This window comes from Girardinichthys multiradiatus, chromosome 21 (genome assembly GCF_021462225.1).
Source record: "Girardinichthys multiradiatus isolate DD_20200921_A chromosome 21, DD_fGirMul_XY1, whole genome shotgun sequence".
Classification (NCBI taxonomy): Eukaryota; Metazoa; Chordata; class Actinopteri; order Cyprinodontiformes; family Goodeidae; genus Girardinichthys; species Girardinichthys multiradiatus.
This window is the reverse complement of record NC_061813.1, coordinates 41,671,808-41,690,489: the sequence shown is the minus strand read 5'-3', so window position 1 is coordinate 41,690,489 and position 18,682 is coordinate 41,671,808. Positions and strand designations below refer to the sequence as shown.

Genomic DNA, 18,682 nt, shown 5'->3' with positions numbered 1-18,682 from the left:
GTAGATAACTTTCATTCTAAAATCTCGGACATCATTGATTCAATTGCTCCAATTAAAGTGAAAGTTGTTTCTGGGAAGAAAATGTCTCCATGGAGAAGTGCTCCACCAGTCAGAAGTGAAAAAAAGGGTTAGGGTGTGTTTCAACAGTTAAACAACTTCCTAACAACAACCAACCGCTTCGATGTCTTCCAGTCAGGCTTCCTGCTCACCACAGTACAGAGACTGCTCTTGTCAAGGTGTTCAATGACATCCGTATAAATGCAGACTGTGGAAGAACCACGGTGCTGGTATTATTGGACCTTAGTGCAGCATTTGACACTGTTGATCACTCCATTTTATTAGAGCGCCTGGAAAACTGGGTCGGCCTTTCTGGTACAGCACTCAACTGGTTTAAATTCTACTTGAAGGACAGCAACTTTGTGTCAGTAGGTAACTTTACATCAGAGACCACAAAAATCACATGTGGCGTTCCCCAAGGGTCCATCTTAGGGTCTCTCCTATTCAATATCTACATGCTCCTCCTAACTCAGATTTTAATAAACAACAACGTAAGTTATCATAACTATACAGACGACACACAGCTATACGTTACGATGTCACCAGGTGACCATGAACCCATTCAAGCGCTGGGTAAATGCTTAGAAGAAATCAATGCATGGATGGGCCTACATTTTCTTCAGCTGAATCAAAACAAAACTGAAGTAATAATCTTTGGACCAAAGGACAAGCGTTTAAAAGTTAGCACACAGCTTCAGTTAATACAGCTAGAAACCACCAGTCAGGCTGGAAACCTGGGTGTAGTGATGGACTCAGACCTGAACCTTCAGAGGAACATAAAGACAGTAACAAGGTCGTCCTTCTATCACCTAAAGAACATCTCCAGGATTAAAGGACTAATGTCTCAGCAGGACCTTGAAAAACTAATTGATGCGTTCATCTTTAGTAGAATTGATTACTGCAACGGTGTCTTCACAGGTCTGCCTAAAAAGTGGATCAGACAGCTGCAGTTGATCCAGAACGCTGCTGCCCGCGTCCTCACTAGAACTAATAAAGTGGAACACATCGGCCCGGTTCTAAAGTCCCTACACTGGTTCCCTGTAGCTCAGAGAATAGACTTTAAAATACTTCTGTTAGTCTATAAATCACTGAATAGCTTAGCACCAAAATAAGTTACAGACTTGTTGTCAGTGGATCAACCAGCCAGACCTCTCAGGTCTTCTGGCTCAAATCTTCTCTGCAGAACCAGAACCAGAACCAGTACCAATCATGGAGAAGCAGCTTTTAGTTCTTATGCTCCAATAATCTGGAATAAACTCCCTGAAAAATGGAAAATCGCTGAAACCCTAAGTTGCTTTAAATCAAGATTAAAAACGTATTTGTTTAGAGGTAAGGTAAGTTTATTTATATAGCGCTTTTCAGTAACGAGACACTCAAAGCATACAATCACAAAGAACACAGAATTTCCAACCACCTTAAGAGTTTTACTGGTACGTCTCAATTGCGAATCCAAATAGCCAAATGTCTGGTATGTTCCGCAGATCTGGAGCGTACAACTTCTCCAAGATTATATCCTTTAACCTCTGAGTCCAACCGCTGCCAGGCTACGATTCTGTTCAAGAATCGTGTCCAGCTTGTGATTCTGCTCTCTTAACATTTCAGTCTGAATGTTGATCGCTCTACAGACTCCATCTAACATCGCAGGAAGCTTTGAACAGCCGCCCACGTTTTGCAAATCACTCGATTAGCCAGGTAACCATCAACTCTAAAAAGCAGAAATCCTGTTATCAAAAGTCCAAATATGTAGACATTTTCTACGTCCGCGACCGACATTGTAGTCAGACACACAATCTTCCACTGCTGCCAAGAATCCATTGTGTTTCCAGAGAAGAACGTCTCGCCTGGACAAGAGGGTCTCCTTTACCCTGTATTCCTGTAGGAAAAAAAACATTTGACCAATGACGTTGAGAATCCAGCTGACCAAATCCATAATTTAAAAGTTTGGAGGATATGCAAAGCGAGGCTCAGAGAAAAATACAGACAAAAGCAGAAGCAGGGATCAGCAGGGAGGGAGGGAGAGGAAACGTGTGTGTCTTCCACCGAGAACAAGAGAGAGAGAGAAAAAAAAAAAGAGTGGCCTTTGACTGGGCCATCTAAACATTATTAGTTAAGTTTTCAGTCCAATTTTCCTTTCATTTTCTTATCCATCATTCTATTCTCTTTATTTTATTTTATTTCTTTTTTAAATGACCTCTGTTGTTTGATTTTATCATTTGATTTGTTTTTCTGTGTCTCTATCTGTGTTTATTTGCTTTGTGATTGTATGTACAGCGCTTTGAGTGTCTCGTTGCTGAAAGCGCAACATAAATAAGCTTACCTTACCTTACCTAAAGTGTCTCATAGAGCAGGGAGAGAGCAAGGAGACCTGTGAAAGTCACCTCCTGGTTCTGTTCTCTATTTCAGCTGAGGAGGTTCTGTTGCTGCTGCTGGAGGAGGAGACACGAGAGGAGCAGCAGCCCACAGAGAAGGATATGAGAGCTACAGAGGTTTCTCCAGAAAGTCCTCCAACTCCACAGAAACAGGACACTAAAGTAACCCTTCCCCCATCCGACCCATTCCACCTGTTTCACCCTAAGCCAGCAGACTGAACCTGATCCATCTCTGTGCTTGTTTTTTCAGACCGAGCTGACCGACACAGCCGTTGATGGAGACCTGACTGTGACCGAGGTACACACCTGTCCACTCCCTGTACAGGTAAAACGTCCACTGTGGACAGAATTTAACCTTTCTGTGTCTCTTCTGTCGGCCCAACAGTCTGATCAGGATGAAGATCTGAGAACTCAGGTAAACATCACGTCTCGTGAGCACACCATGCTGGATCAATGGCACAGTAGATGTCTCCATGTCAGAAGATTGGTGATTGGATGAGCTGCCATTGTGCGGTGCCCAGAGAGCATTCAGGGGCTAAGGGTCTCGCTCAGGGACCCATAGAGGCAGGCTGTAGGATTCGAACTCACCTAGGGCTACAGAGCTCTGCTCTCTAACCACCAGGCCATCACTCTCCTCAGTCATCTGTTTCTAACGACAGTTTAAAACCAAAGGACCATAGAGAAAAATAAAGTTAAACACAAACAGGAAGAAAAACGCATCAAATTATTCAAATCAAAGGTAATGAAATAAAGCTGATAGATACCAGGAAACAGTGGGTTAAATTCAGGTGAATCACCTGCTGATGAAATGGGTCAGTCCTTCAGAAACTCTCAGAAACTTTGAAGTCCTAGGATCTGCAGGTCGGGCCAGAGAATCGGACCAGTCCTTGCGAAGACAAGGTAACTGGTTCCACTATACAGCGAGAGTGAGCACCACCACAAGTTGAACCTTACAGCTCATCAGTTTGTTTGGTGTGAAAACAGAACCATAACTAAGAAGAACCTGTCTGGACCCGCTGGCCAAAAGGTCTGATGGATCCAAGAAGTTCAGGTTCTTATCCAGGTTCAGTTCTGTCTCGTTAGTACGTCAGGTTCTTCAATCCATCACAGGACAGTTCTCCCAACTTTTGATTTGTTCACCAGCAAATCTTTATCCAGAACTTTGGTTTTGTTTGGGCTGAACTATTTCCCATATTCTAAGCAAATATTTATTCATAATGTTTTGTTTACAGGCCTAAACGTCACACTGACGAGGCAGGGAATCGAACCTTTGACATTCTGCTTGCTGCTGCATCATTATAAATAGATTTGAATCATTGACAGTTAGCTGTTCTCCATAGGAGACGTTGGGCAGTCCTGAGGAGAACCTTCAGACCACCATCAGTGCTCTGAGACGCTCCTTCCTGGAGGGAGACCAAGGTGGTGGCGGAATGACAGAGTGGGAAAAACGTCTGGCCTCGTCTCCTCTTCGTAGAGCTGATGAGGCTCCAATGATCGAACCTCTGGAGCTGGAGGAGGTGAGGTGGTCCAGAACAGAGACAGGTGACATCCTAATGCTTACAGAAGCGTGTCCACGTATGTTAAACTATTTCCAAATGTGGTCTGGGTTTTTTGAGCTATTTCTAAGTGTTTCCAAGTCTGAGCAGAATCATTAAAATGTTCAGTAGAGCCTTGGAACAGCTCCAGTAGAGTTTTGATAGAACCTCAGGACACATTTTGAAGAACGCTCAGCAGAACCTTTAAACCACTGCATTAGATTTTTGATAGAACCTTTGCAGAACATTTGAACAGTTCCGGTAGAGTTTTGATCGAACCATGTGAAACCATAACATTTCCTTTAGATTAACCTCTGCCTTTGTCGCCTGATTGGGCGATCTTCACCTGTCCACTCCAGGAAGGGGGTGGGTTTGTGGCAAACCAAGCAGCTGCACAGCACCACACAATGGGACGGAGTTATGACACAACCACAGGCAGAGTCCTCTCCATGTTGACTGAAGATGATGTCACCATGACAACGGCAAGCGTTAAGCTTAGTCACCTTGACAGATGCATCCCAGTGTGTGCCACTGATGATGTCATCACAGGAGGACCACTGGGCACTCTTCATGAGGTGAAGACTCCAACTTCACCTCTGGAGTCGCTGCCTGCTGTCTATGATGTCACCAGCAGGGATGGGGGAGGAGTCTTTGTGATGTCATCTCTGGCTCCTCTGACTCTTCCTAAATCACCTCTTGGCGGATTAGGCCCCACCCCCAGGGCATCGCCTTCCACGACCAGACTGGTATGCTGGTTGGTATGGAAACAAGCATGAGGAGTGACATCAGTGTCCCGCTGCAGCACTAAAGCAGGAAGTGAGGTGTAAAACTGAACAGCTGAGAGAACTTGCTGAACCACTAACCTGTCCTATGCCGCTGATCAGAGTCAGAAGGTCAGGTCGGTTCAAAGTTTAAAATGTTTGGATTAAAGGTTAGGTCCAGCTGGAGACGCAGGAATCACCATGTTGACTGTCCAGATGTGACAGTCAGAGATCCTCCGGCAGAACTGGTCAATCTCCACCTAAGAAAGTAGCAGATACACTAATAATATTTTAAAGCCGATCATCAGGAGAAACCTTGGATGTGTTCATCCAGCTGAGTAGTTTAAACACTTGGGGCCTCATGTACAAATGCACAAAAACCTGGAGTCTGGACATATCAAGAGTGAACTGACCATGCCAATGTGAGCAGGTCCGCGGGACCCGCATGCACTTGTTTCTAGTTCCAGGTCCCTTTGGTGACACCTGGAGGTTGTACTGTGAAACTGTTGATGATGTAAACAAGTATTGAACACATCAGAGACTTGATGAACAAATTATTTGTCCATGTGTTTGTATTTAATCATTAGTAGTATTGATGTTATTGGGGCGTAGGGAGCATTATTTGGAGGTCGAGAGGATTTTCCGGCCCAAAATGAAATCCAGCTCATCAGCTGGTATGAGGCTCTGAGCTACGACCCAGCTTGAAAAGCAGAGCAGCAAGGAGATGATGCATCCCGTATCTATTCAGCTGCTGAACCTGCTCCTAATAACAGGAGCATTTGAGAAGCAGACCGATCAGGACCATACTGGCCAAGCCTGAGCTGAACCAGGATTATCAGATTCCCATTAAATGGAGCTGAACAGGCTGACATTTGAACTCAGACTGGAGCGAGACCTGGTTTTCCTGACGTACCTGAAGTGATCAGATACACAGTTGTTGCTAAAAAGCACCATCACAGAAGGAAGATCTCTATGTGAACAGAAAGCCTGGAACAATGTGGGATGCTTGGTGAGGATATTCATTTCATTATCTCTGTATTAATTCTCCTGATATGCATAAAGTTGGTGCATCTGTGCGGTGAAGACACCATCTGTAGTAGTTATGGTATAATTTCTTGTAACTGAGTCACTTCCTATTTTCCTCAGTTAAACTGCAGTTTCAAACCGTTCCACCAAACCCAGCAGAGTGTCTCTGTGTTAGAAGAGTTATGTGTAGAAACACTGGCAAAGGCTGAAATTCCACAGGATCACTCCTTCCTCGGCACACTTCTGCATTGCGTAAGTGATCCGTGTAAGTACTTTAGTCTTTGTACATGAGGCCCTGGTCCTTCATGTCTGGTTCTGGTTTTATTGTTCTTCAGCAGAGGGTAGTGAGGAGCCCAAGTGTTCAGTTTCACCTCCCTTCTGCTCTACTCACTCCTTTTTCACATTCTCCCAGAGACCATTTTGTTCCTACCATCCTGACCAAAATGGAGCGAAGGGAACTGTGGCTGGTTTTTTTCCTCCTTTGCATTTTTGTTTATTTGCTGCCTGCATTAAAGGTTCTGATTGGATGGTTGGAGCTGGTATAATTCTGTTTTCCTGCTCTGCATTTGTTGTTTTTGTTTTATGTCCTTCCTCACTTTATCTGAAGCTTCTACAGTTTATAGGGTAAGTTAACACATTTCATGGCGAGCTGCGACAGGATCTTTGCCAGGCTCTGGGCTGTGTGGGGGGTTGGTAGAGGAGAGTGCAGCAGCCTTGGACCACACCTTTAGGACAGGGAGCAGCCTCAAGGTGACCAACAACCTTGAAGAGTTGTGGGGTGACAGTGGAGCCTCAGGACAGGGCGGACCTTAGGGCACTTGGGGGTCTACAGCCTCGATGGGGCAGCCTCTGGACAAGGTGCAGCCTCAGGGCAGGGCCCAACAGCCTTGGGGGTGTATGCCACCTCGATGGGGTGCAGCATTAGAGCAGAGGGGAAAAGCCTGGAGGAGGTCCATCCGCAGGACAGGGTGCAGCCTCAGTGGAGAGCAACAGCCTTGGAGACTCAGTGTGTGATTAATCTTAAGAGTGGATCCTTTTTTCCTAACCACCTCTTCTTTGAAGTTGGATAGCATTACCTTGTACCATTTCCCTCTCAAAACTAAAGTTCAAAAGGTTAATTACATAAACCCAAATTAGGTCAGGGGCCAAGTCTGGGTCGTGGGCAGTGTAACAGAACTTTATTTGGCTCAGATAATGATAACCAAAACACAGCAGGGGGTTAGTCAGCTGCTCACCGAACCCGTATAGATGCACCAACAATTAATTAGGAACGCAAACTGAACAACATCAATTACAACACTCATAATCAAACAATGCTTATGCTCACATAAATGGATCAAACAGCAAACAAGTCCCAAAGTTCCCGCGTTCACTTTATGTTTCCTCCTAAAGGAAAGTTCAAATAATAGGAAGAGAGAGAAAACACACTCTAAATACGAGGTGGCAGGACGCCCAGACAAAATTAAATTGTCTCACCATTTCTTGTATGTCCGTATGCTTCTGTTGTTCCTCCTCTGTACCCCGGGTAAATAAAAATAGAAGTAGGGGTCAAGAGTAAACCCACGGGTCAGATGCAGAGCAACAGCCACCATCCAAAACTTGCTCTATCGGCGCACTCCAATAAAGCAGAAAAACCGTCACAGTCTGATGATCCAGACAGAACCATCAGACAGCATTTAGATGTCATCAGACAGTTACTAGCAGTTTAACAGGTTCTAACTTATGCTGCATTTGGACTTTGATCTGAAGAACATTTCCATAGATTAAGAGAACATCTGTGGATTACAACCCAAGCTCCAAGTCATCTTTCAGACTGGTTCTGAACTAACTATTGACAGAAGGTTGGAACACAGAGACTGTAAAATACTTGCGGTTTCAACTATAGTACCTCAGAAGAACCTACATTAGAACCCATATATACTAGGTTCTGGTCACAACCTGAACACCACCGTCTGCATACTCAGAGCTGCTGTTTGCATGGCTGCACTCACCAGGTCATGTTCCACAATCTGAATGTGTCCATGTTCTCCTGTTGGTTCCTTTATCTTAGTCTGCTTGTTCTGTGCAGCCCAAACCGCCATTTGATGAGATGTCACCAGAGCTGACGGCTCTGCTGAGGTCAGCCAGGGAACAAGAGACCTTCAGAGAACACAACCTGCTAAAGGTGCTGTCCACCTGTTCAACATCTGTTCGACATGCAGCTAGTTGTCCACCTGTCCAGTTCTTGGCCCATCTCTGTGTCTCTGTGTCCTTTTATCAATAATGTCAACAGAAGTTTTCTTTTGATTCAGAACTTCAATACTTTATCTTATTTAATTGATTCAGCCACAAAAACCAAAGGAAAGGTAGGGTTTAATGTTCCTCAGAAATATCCCCATTGGTTCCCGCACATCTGGGTGCACTACAGTATGTTGACCCAAAGTCCATGATGGGAACATGTTAGGCTAAGCTAACAGTAATTCTGTATTTAGAAAGGAGTGGGAATCATCAAATAAATTTCTGTGAAGCAACTTTAGTGGTGGGTTGAGGCTTGAGATTAACAGACATTAATGAAATCAAAACTGGACATATGTTTCTTTCATCCTGTCTGAAACAGGGAAACAGAGATGGTTCACTATCTCTATTGCTTTCCCAACACGGATCATCCCACAAGATCATGAAGAGTGACAGAGATAAAAGCTGATCCCCTGTCCCACCTCCTGGATCTGGTCTTCTGAATGTATCTCCTCTCTGTTTCAGACTTCAGAGAAAGTGGAGAAAGTCTTCATCCTCCCAGAGTCCAGGGATGAAGACCAGGCAGTCGCGGATCACTATAAGGTAGCACCGAACCCAATGGGCCCACCTCCCATTAACCCCCCGCCCCCTCCACCAGGAGATGGCCTGGCCCATGATGATGATGTCACAGAGCATTGGCCCATCCATGGTGACAGTGAGAAAGCTACAGATGGTAACGGCGTCGTAGGTCAACATGAGCCTAGTGATGATGATGAAGAAGATGACGATGGCAGTGATGGGCGTAGCAGTGATGAAGATGTTATCAGTGTGCTAGCTCAGGCAGCAGTTGAGGAGTCTGTGGAGGCTGCAGTCAGACAGGCTAATGACGCTGATCGGGACAGCGGCACCCCCTGCAGACCCTGTCGTTACCATGACGATGGAGAGTCAGAAGACTCGGAGGTTGAAGGGGAATGGACTTTTGAAGAAAACGCCCCGTCCCCGACTATACCGTATCTCACATCCCAGCATTCGACCAGTCCCACCCAACGCTCCATCCACAGCGACGATGCAGACGAGTCCAAACCTCAGCCGGAGGTAACCCTGGTGACATCCACATAGTGCCCCAAAGACCCATTCCAGTGAGACTTGTCCCAGATACCTCTGTTCCAGTAGCTCCTGTCCCACAAAGACCCTCTGTCCCAGTGACAATGGTCCCAGACCTGTGTCTCCGAGAGGCACTCTCTCCCAGTGAAACCTGTCCCACAGTCCTTTGTCCCAATATGATCTATCCCAGAGATCTCTGTCCTACTGGGACCCTCCCCAGAGACCAATGTCCTAGTGTTACCTGCCTGGTTCTGCTATGTACCTGTAAAATGTGACCTAGTGAATAAAAAGGAGCCGTTGTGTTTTTGATGTCAACAGTAAAAGTCCTTTTGTCCATTTCAGGAGGTCCCGGTGATGAGGAAGACTCTGACATACGAAGCTCCAGGGGTGAGGATGTCTTTCATTTGTCCATGATTGCAGTTAAACAGAACGTCGTTATAGTGATCAACAACACCAGCAGTTCTGAAACTGGGGACCGGACACTCTGATAAGCCAGAACATTATGACCGCCCCCAGGTTTCCCTTTGTGTCAATAAGGATTCCTTAACTGTCTCATAATGGACTCCTGTGGACCTCTGAAGGGGGTGGGGCTTATACGTATACGACCATTCATGCACAAGGCAACAGAAAGTGCTCTACTGGAAATCAGAGGAAAAAAATAACTTTCCGGGGATCATTATGAGCAGTACTGGCTGTCTTCAATCTCACACTTTAGTCACTCATCAGTGATCAACAGATTCTCGATCGCAAGCTGCTGGAAACAAATCAGGCCTGATTTAAATGAATCAGCAGTTTCGGAACATTTTAGGTTTTCAGGCAGTTTGTTCCAGAGCTGAGGAGCTTAGAAATGAAAAGCTGCCTCACCTTGTTTGGTTCTGGTTCTGGGACCCTCTGTAAGCAGGTCTCCTGGTGGTTCCTACCTGACCAGAAACTCAGAAATGTATTTTAGCACAGGACCATTTAGCACTTTATGGGCCAACAGAAGAACATTGGTGTTGGTCAGGACTCTGGCAGCAGTTTTTAGGATGAGCTGCAGCTGCCAGATTGATTTTTTACAGAGACCAGTAAAGAGGATGTTGCAGTGATTCTGGCAGATGATCGTAGCTGATTTAATAGCAGACTTTATGTGGTTATTGAACTTTGGGTCCAAGTCTAAAATCTACACCCAGGTTTCTTGCATGTTCTGTGGTCTTTAGCCCCAGTAAGTCTAGTTGATCGCTGATCTTGATCTTCACATTTTTTGTAGCAAAAACAATGATTTCTGTGAGAAATTCTAGTCCACATGTTTGAACATTCCCCTTCTGGACTTTCTGCTACGGAACAGAATTCACGGTTCCATCAATGACAGCAAGTCGTCCAGCTCCTGAAGCAGCAAAGTAGCCCATACCATCACACCACCACCACCGTGTTTGACTGCAGGGATGATGTTCTGTTTCTGAAACCTTGTTAGCTTTACACCTGATGTAACGAAACACACACCTTCCATAAAGGTCCACTTCAGTCTACAGAATAATTTCCCAAAAATCTGAAAGGTCCTCAATATGTTTTATGGGCACATATGAGATGGGCCTTAGTGTTCTATTGGGTCAGCAGTGGTTCTGGCCTTGGAACTCTCCCATGGCGGTCATTTTTACCCAGTCTCTTTCTGAGGAATGTTTCACACCAGAGCTGTTTTAGTTGTCTTTAAATAGGCCAGAGTGCATTTCCTCAGATAGTCTGCTTCGTTTGGGCCGGTGTGAAAGCTCACCTTGATTCTGATGTGGACCAAGCAAATTCTAGTCCACAGAATCTTTGAACCAAATACCCATAAATCTATTTATCCCGGTAAAAATGAAAATTTTAGCTATCCAGAAAATCATTCTCACTCTCTCAAACGTCATTCTTCCAGGGATAGATGACATCATATTTTCCAGTCAAGTGTTTGGATCAGAACCACCGATACATTTTTCATTTGATGAATGAATGTTGAGAAGAGCTGGATTTAATTCTTTCTAGGAGAAAGAACTAGATTTCATTTCACACATGGGAATCAGAGATGCATTTGATTAAATGTTAAATGACTTGCCATACTCACTTGCAGCTGTTGCTGGGCAGCTTCATGTGAAGGAGCCCTAAACCAGCCTCTGTTGTAACTGCATGATGCTGTCCAGTAAACCAAACCAAACAAACGAGACTTTTCAGAACTCCCTGCCCTATCGGACCGAGCCACCTGGATTATCCTGGAGTAAATTCGCTTTTACTGTGGAGAGCCACGTTTATATGTACTGGGTTCCTCTGTAACCTCCTGGATGAGTTCTAGATGAGCTCTTGGAGCAATGTTTGTAGGTTTCATTGTCCGAAGAGCTAACCCCTCCCTCCTACTTCCCCATGTCTGAAGGGATTGCTCAATCCAGCTCTCCATCCAACGGGTCCAGACTTCCCTAAACCTGAAAGGTCTTACTAAGCAGGTTTACTGAAAGTTCTGTTTAAGCTGGTGTTGGGAAATGACTCGCCTAGCCTCTGACAGCCTTCATACAAAAGTCTCGCCCTTCTTCAACTGGAGGTCCGGGCGACCAAGTAGCCTCTCGCAGTCATCCACACTTTCAACAGTCACTTTTGTTCACGGCTGCTCATTCCCTAATGTACAACTGGCTCTTGGTATATGGGCTAGGTTAATTTTAGTAGCTCAGCATGAGCCCCAAGGCGCTGTTTTAACAAACTTGGCTAAGGCAACCTATAAAAACCTCCTAAAATATCTTAGAACCAGGCAACAAGACTTTTTACCACCAATGAAAAACCAACAATACGGTGACTCAAATAATTGAATGTCCACGAATTAACTAGAATTTTATATACTTTATTTAATTAGTAACGCTTATGCAGGGATCAGTAACAGCTTAAATTCAGCAACACAAAATAATTTCAATAATAGAAACGAATCAATCAACTCAACCTGTCTTTCTCTGATGCTGAAACTAGTGAGTTTGGAGAGGCTTTGAAGACGGAGGCTCATCCATCCACCTGATGGAGAAGTTTCTTCTGGTAACAACGAGTGGTTTCTTGAAGGGAATACGACTTAATCTTCAGTTTTCTTCCTTTAAGTGGCAGGAACTGATGCTCCAGGCTTTGATAGTTAAACAGGATTTTTGTTGTTATGTCTCTGAAGACAGTAGTTTCCAGAGGCTGAAGAGTTGAAGGAAACACAGAGACATAAATGAAGTTGATTTAGGACTTCCAGAAGCCTGAAACTTAGAGCAATCAGCTGTTCACCAATCAAGTTCACTTCTGTTGTCTGGATAAAAAGGCTTTAGATGAAATCAGATTCTTAATTTTGAGGTACAGTCCTTTCTGGGCCCACGGGTTGATCCCCTTTTAATGCAGTTGATCAGTGGGGCTGTGTCTCTGGTCCTTTTTCATCCAAGCTTATTTTCTCCATCAGATCTTGTTCGCTGGTCTTCTGCGAGGAAACAACCCCGTTTCTGCTCTCATCATTGTTTTTATAGCGCTTGATGCTTTCACCAGTCAGGCCCTTATTGGGCTTCTCAGTTATTGCGCAACCTATTCAGCTCAGCTTCTTGATTATTGCTCAATACTTTAGTCATGGTCACTGAGACCTACTGATTCTGCTTCTCAGCCTTGGAGATGCTAATAATAGCCACTCTGGTCTGTAGTCACATCCTCCGTCGCTGTCAGCATGCAGCTGGCTCTCGTCACTCCTAGTCATCCTACAGTTCTTTCTCTAATCTGCTCAGTTTAAACTTTACACAGTATTACACATTTCATTCTTCAGCTTCCAGCATTCACTTTAAAACACAGTTACAAAACCATCACTTCATTCTTTTTATTCATGCTTTACAATTGATTAATGTTATATTTCTTTCATATATAGCTGATTGAGAATGTCAAACCTTAATGTTTTTTCCTCTAATTCTCAGTTCTTAACCACATTTCAATCATACATTTTTTAACTTGTTAATCAAAGACTACTAATTTTATTCAATACATGTGAAAGAATATAAAATCATCATACATCATTTCTTTGGATATACTTGTTTATATTTTTGCAACAGATAAGACAGATAATATGTGGCTCCACACAGGCCTCTCCAGTCTCTCAGCTCCAGAATATAAGAACATGTTTGTTTCACTCCTCACTGCTTCAACTGTGTGTTTTAATAATTATTGCATGGATTACACATAAGGATATAAGGATATTTATTGGAACTTTTATGGAGTTAACTGTGAGCAGTTACTAAATGTTGCATGGATTACATGGAAAGATCTCACCTTATTTTGACACCTCCTTCTTGAGATCAGACTGTATCCATGCCTAAAGTCCAGAAAGTCAGAGAAAATCAAGGTCTGTATCATAAACACACAGAGGACCTCATCTTCCAAGTAGTCTGAGTAATGTGGTGATCGGGGCACTGGCGGCGGGGACCAGACGTCGAGAACCTCAAACTCGTCGATTAAGTCGGGATGCATCAGAAGGTGAGATGACACAGGCTCCTTCCGGAGGACAGGTGGTGAGGGAGACCCATCAGCAACGGATCCCCCTTGCCTATCATTTGAGGCGGTGTCAACAGGGCTATGGATAGGCGAGAGGCGTGGGGGTAAGGGCGACGGGGGGGAGAAGGGTTGAGGAGGGATCATCGACATTACCTCGGCCAGCAAGCCATCAGACAGCTGTGGAGGACCCGTCTCCTCACGCATGGAGTCACCTGTTGGAGAATTCTGGGAGACTAGCCCCTCCAGCGAGACCGGCTGGTGTTGCTCTTTATCATCACCAGCAGAAGTTTGGCCGGTGACGCTCTTGGTGGTGACAGAGGTTTGAGTGCTGCTCTCTGCAGTAGTGGTTGACACCTGGCATCCCTGGACCTCGGTGCCCTGAGGAGGCGAATCAGGGGAGCCATGTGCGCCAATAGCAACAACCCTCCCATCAAGTAGATGGAGGGTGGGCAACCAGAATCCATCTTTAAGATCTCTCCAGATGTAACTGATGATGGGGAGATACATTCCCCCTTGTTGTCTCTTTATCCTAAAAGTGTGTGCAGCAACCCCGAAGGCCGATGTCCAGGTCACCTTGTATCGTGTCTGAAGATTTTGGCTCATGTTCATGGAGATATAGGTAAGATCTCCAAGACCCTCAATGCAGAAAACACTTGTCACTGTAGCATAGTTGACAGCGATAGAGAGACAGTGGTGACACCAGTGCGCCTCAGGCATGACCCACAGGTATCTGAGCACTGAGGCTGAAATTCCACATCTGGAACAGGAGACTGTGTCCTGGAGAGATATATTAGAGGCCTGTAAGTGGATTTTTCAGGAACATAATGTTGACCCTAAACTAAACGAAGAGATTAACTAATCATAGAAGCATGCGTTCTAGCGGGCAAAAATCAGACTGTAGTGCTAGACTACTTCTCTGTTCCGTCTCTGGGTGGCCAGCCAATGGGAGCGAAAAGGTGGAGGTTGAGTGTCACTCGACAAGGCATCGGGGGAAGCAGCTGAGTAATGAAAGAAAGCTGCATAGGTCATAAGCCAAACCATAATGGCTAGATCAGAAGTGAGTTGCAGCCAATAAAGGAGAGAGAGTACTCCCCATCCTAAGCTCCAAGCCCCCAAGCTAGCCAATTTTGCGAGCCAGATCCATTTGCCTTGTCCTTTGAGAGAGAGGGTTAATTGCCCTAAATAGGTGATGACGCCAAAAGCTAAGAGTGCCTCCATTATTGCAGTAACTATCTTAGCAGGTGCGCGACGAGTGGCATGGGGTCCGCTCAGCAGTATCTCAAGCACTAAAGCAATGGTGTCAACACAAAGCCACAGCGCTACCATCAGGCTTCTCTTCCAGTCAACACTGACCCTTCCCAAAAGATAGGACGCAAACAGCGACAACGCCACTTCCCATCAGCGTATCCAGAAATGGCCAAAGATTAATTTAGCATAGCCTTGAAGCACGATGAGAAACCGTAATGGTTGGCTGACCGACCAGGACCCGGTGTGGCAATAGCAAAGCCATCCACAGAGAAGCGCATAAAACTCCACTGTACTCACTTGGACAGGCTCGGAGATAGTGGTGGAATTGGTAGTCATGATGATAAGCAACTGTAAAGGCTTAGGCTCAAGCGCTCTCTTCAAACCCGGAACTCAGAGTGACTCAAACTCCCCACGCCCTGGGTCTTATACCCGGGGTGGCCCCTCCCTCAAGGGGAGTGGCTGATAACTCCTCCTTCCCGGCCTGAGCGTGGACCGAAGAAATTGTTGCGCAAGAACTTTACATATTATGACTACAATAATCACTCCTACAGCAGCAAGCAAATAAGGCCAAAGCATCATAAACAAATTAGCGATCCAACCTTCAACTACTGAAACCCCTTCCCCTATAATGTGTCCGGCTTCCTGAGCAACTGTAGTAACTACATTGCTGACTGAGTGTCCTAATGTCTCATACCAACTACAAGCATGCTGATACGCTCCTTCCCCACAATTCTTCCAGGTTTTTTTAGGTGGCTTACATGTGAGGTTGGAGTAGAAAAGATTATATCCTACCCAGTCTAAACCCTTATCTATGTTGCCAGAGCATAAGTTCTGTCTAAAAGCATACAATTTGGCCAGAGCAATTACTGAATCGGGAATGAAAGGCACAATAACATCCATGATGCTTTTTCTATGCCTAAGATTGTGCCCCAGTATGGTCTCGGCACAGGTCGAGCCTCCACCAATAGATCTTCTCCACACTCCTCCAATTTTCTTCCACACAACTTCATGTGCATAAGTGTTGTACTCGTTATCATAATGGGATTGGCATAATTCAGTCCAACCTGTGAGCTCTTGGCAGGGTCTGCCAAGAGCTCACAGTGAGTATTGACACTCTATACCCCAGGGTTTTGGATGAACAAATCTTTCCGGCCAATAGAAGGGTTGCAGCCAAATGTCTCGCTCTTTAGAGTAAATCGTTGCTAAATATTGGTATTGAACCCAGTAGTTATCAGTCTGAGACAAACAGGGAATAACCCATTCTTTAACTTCATACTCCTGCAATCCCCACCAGATTCGGGACCAATCTCTGCTGTGTCCTTCAACCCAGGACTGCAGGAGCATCTTTGCTGTTTTGATTGTAGTCAGGACAGAGCAGTCATATCGCCATGTTGACATGACTGAAATGTCAGCTTGCCACAGGTCACATCGGGGGGAAGCTCCATTGCTTGACCACACAGAGTTGTTATGACTGTCAAAAACGTGTTGTGCCATACACTGGTCAATTTTGTGAAAATCTCCTGCCGTTACATTCAATAGTTCATCTGGCTTAGGTAGTTTTTGGACATACATATCTGCATAATAAGGTCCTTTCAAACCTTCATGTGTTCGGCTTTCACCCTCTGGGAAGTCTCCTTTGAAGTGAGGAACACCATAAGCCTTCCATACCCAGGGAAACGTCGTGTTCAGCCACTCTTCATGTTCAGTCCAGATGGTTTTCGACCAGGAGGTTATGAAGGAAAGGTAGACTCGATGAGTGTAAAGAGGGGCTAAGGGCAGATAGTTCTGAGTGCGGCATCGAGTGAAAATGTTCCAAAAACAGCTGGGCAGATGTCTGAGCTTGGTATTAATACATTCCTGCAGGGCTTCTCGATTTTGAAAAGCCAACGGGTAACTTGTTTGGTTTCTGGTTGATGAAGTGTTTTTAGGCCGAGGAGTGTTAAGAAGGCGGGTGTGATTCTGAGCTGCGGTGTTGGATCCTCTTGCGGGGATGACAAGGCCCCCGTCAGTGTGGTTGCTGGTGTGCTGGGATGCGTCTGGTTTAGTGGACACATTCTCGTCACAATTTAACTGGTATTTTCCCCAAAATTCCCAACGGGGAAACCAGGCTGGGCAAGTCACAGCTCTTTAAGGAGCCTTGTGGTTAACTTCAGGCTCCCAATAACCGTGGCCTTTAAACTGTACTAAGGGCCGACAGGCCCAGTCGCAGTGCCACTCCGGGACCCCTCGATCACGGTGAATCCAACTGCAGCAAATTGTACGGCGGATGAGTCGGTGCAGGATTCTCACCCATATTATTACTCCTTCATCAGTGAGTTCAAGGTTGGAGATTGACCAGGTGTGATTGACAAGTTGTTGGGTTGTGGAGTCGTTTATCCATGTTGGGTTTCTCTGTATAATCCTCTTTAGTCTGGTGAAATTGGTTTCTTGGCTTTCACGAAAGAACACTGACTGGTTCTTTAGGGGAGGGTATTCTGTCCAAGGCAAAAAGACGTTCAGAGAGGTTGTGTTCCAGCAAGTTTGGTCGGCATATTTTGAAGGACCATGAGCGACCTTGACATGTGTTAAGTTCCATGGTCCCACTCCGGCTTGGTAAAGTATAATTAACAAAAGAATAATGCCTATAAGCAAAGCAAAAAGCCGAAGTCTTTAAACAAGACGCTTTATCCGTTTCCATAGCTTGGGTCGAGTAGAGGGACTTGTGTTGTCAGGGTCGTCGGGAGGCTCTTCATCTTGGGCGTTAAAAGTAGCCAAATAACTGAGAGGAATCATATCCGAATAAGTCTCTGGCATGGTTATCCTCGGGAATAGCCTGCTAATTCCAGTTGATCTGCTTCTTCAGTTCTGTCCACTCGTCCTTTGAGCAGGGTTTGATAAATAGGTTATGGGTAAGGCAATCCAGGTTCCAACCCCTTCCACACCCACGTCCACTGGTAGACTATCCAGTAGTCAGGCTGTACCTGTGGTCCTGCAAGGTTATATCCTTCTATAGCCCGCCTTTGTTTGTAGGTCTCGTAAGCCAACACTACTTCTGACAGGATACAGATTGACGTGTACAGCGGGTGGCTGTGAATCTTGAATTCGACCCGACGGCTCGGCTGAGCCGGAATGGTACAGTGTGGATGTGGAGGGTTAGGGTAGACCGTGCTTTCTTTCACCGAAATGGGTAATTGGAGACATATCTACCAGGTTGGCGCTCTTTTCTCTTGACTTCTCTTGACATAGAAGGTGATGTGGCCCAAATTGCAGCTCCGGCCATTGAAACTTCATAATACATGCCTTGTAATGGTTCTTGATAATGTGGTCCCCATCTGATTCCCAGAACTGCTCCTTTCACTTCAAGGTGGACTGTATTGAATATCCATGGCAGGCTTTCAGGCCCTTCTGGTGAGAGTATAACTTGAGTGTCCAGCGGGTAATGCCCTTTGTTGCCAGGCCAGGACATTGTGCGATATGAGAGGAAAAGGTTACTTAAATCCCATGGTAAGGTTTGGCCTTTTCCAGCATGGTCAGGCTTTTGCAGATCTGCATTCTTCTGATAGTCTATATTAGAGACAAAATAACTCTCAGAGTTTGGATAGAAAGGGGCAAAATCCGCTCTCGGTGTGTCCAGTAGAACTAATCCTGATGGCAATTTCAAATAGGGGATTCCATGTATCAGGCCATTCCAGGTGTTGGGCCCAATTTTAACTCTGTCGTCTGTATAGGAACCTGATGGGGAATAACATTCTTCTTTTTGTGTTTTTCTTTTTCTTTGACGCTTGACAAGTTTTGTCCCTTTTCCTTGTCGGTCCGTCAATTTTTGTCTTTCCTCATCCATTTCCACTTCTGTGGCAAAGAGTGCCAAGGCCAGGAACGTGAGCGTTTATTCCTGTATGCT

General features: G+C 45.2%; 1 protein-coding gene across 10 annotated transcripts in view; it reads left to right on the top strand.

Moving 5' to 3' along the window:
* epb41l3a (erythrocyte membrane protein band 4.1-like 3a) overlaps positions 1–18,682 on the top strand; it is a 70,552-nt gene that overhangs the window by 17,321 nt on the left and 34,549 nt on the right. For 5 of the 10 annotated variants that reach the window (XM_047349609.1, XM_047349613.1, XM_047349610.1 and 2 more), the window contains 8 exons: positions 2,461–2,588; positions 2,677–2,724; positions 2,812–2,841; positions 3,767–3,943; positions 4,321–4,707; positions 7,817–7,912; positions 8,488–8,565; positions 9,409–9,453. In XM_047349609.1, the coding sequence (XP_047205565.1) occupies positions 2,461–2,588; positions 2,677–2,724; positions 2,812–2,841; positions 3,767–3,943; positions 4,321–4,707; positions 7,817–7,912; positions 8,488–8,565; positions 9,409–9,453 (989 nt within the window). The remainder of the gene's footprint in view (positions 1–2,460; positions 2,589–2,676; positions 2,725–2,811; positions 2,842–3,766; positions 3,944–4,320; positions 4,708–7,816; positions 7,913–8,487; positions 8,566–9,408; positions 9,454–18,682) is intronic. The other 5 variants (XM_047349611.1, XM_047349614.1, XM_047349615.1 and 2 more) reach the window with 5 other exon arrangements.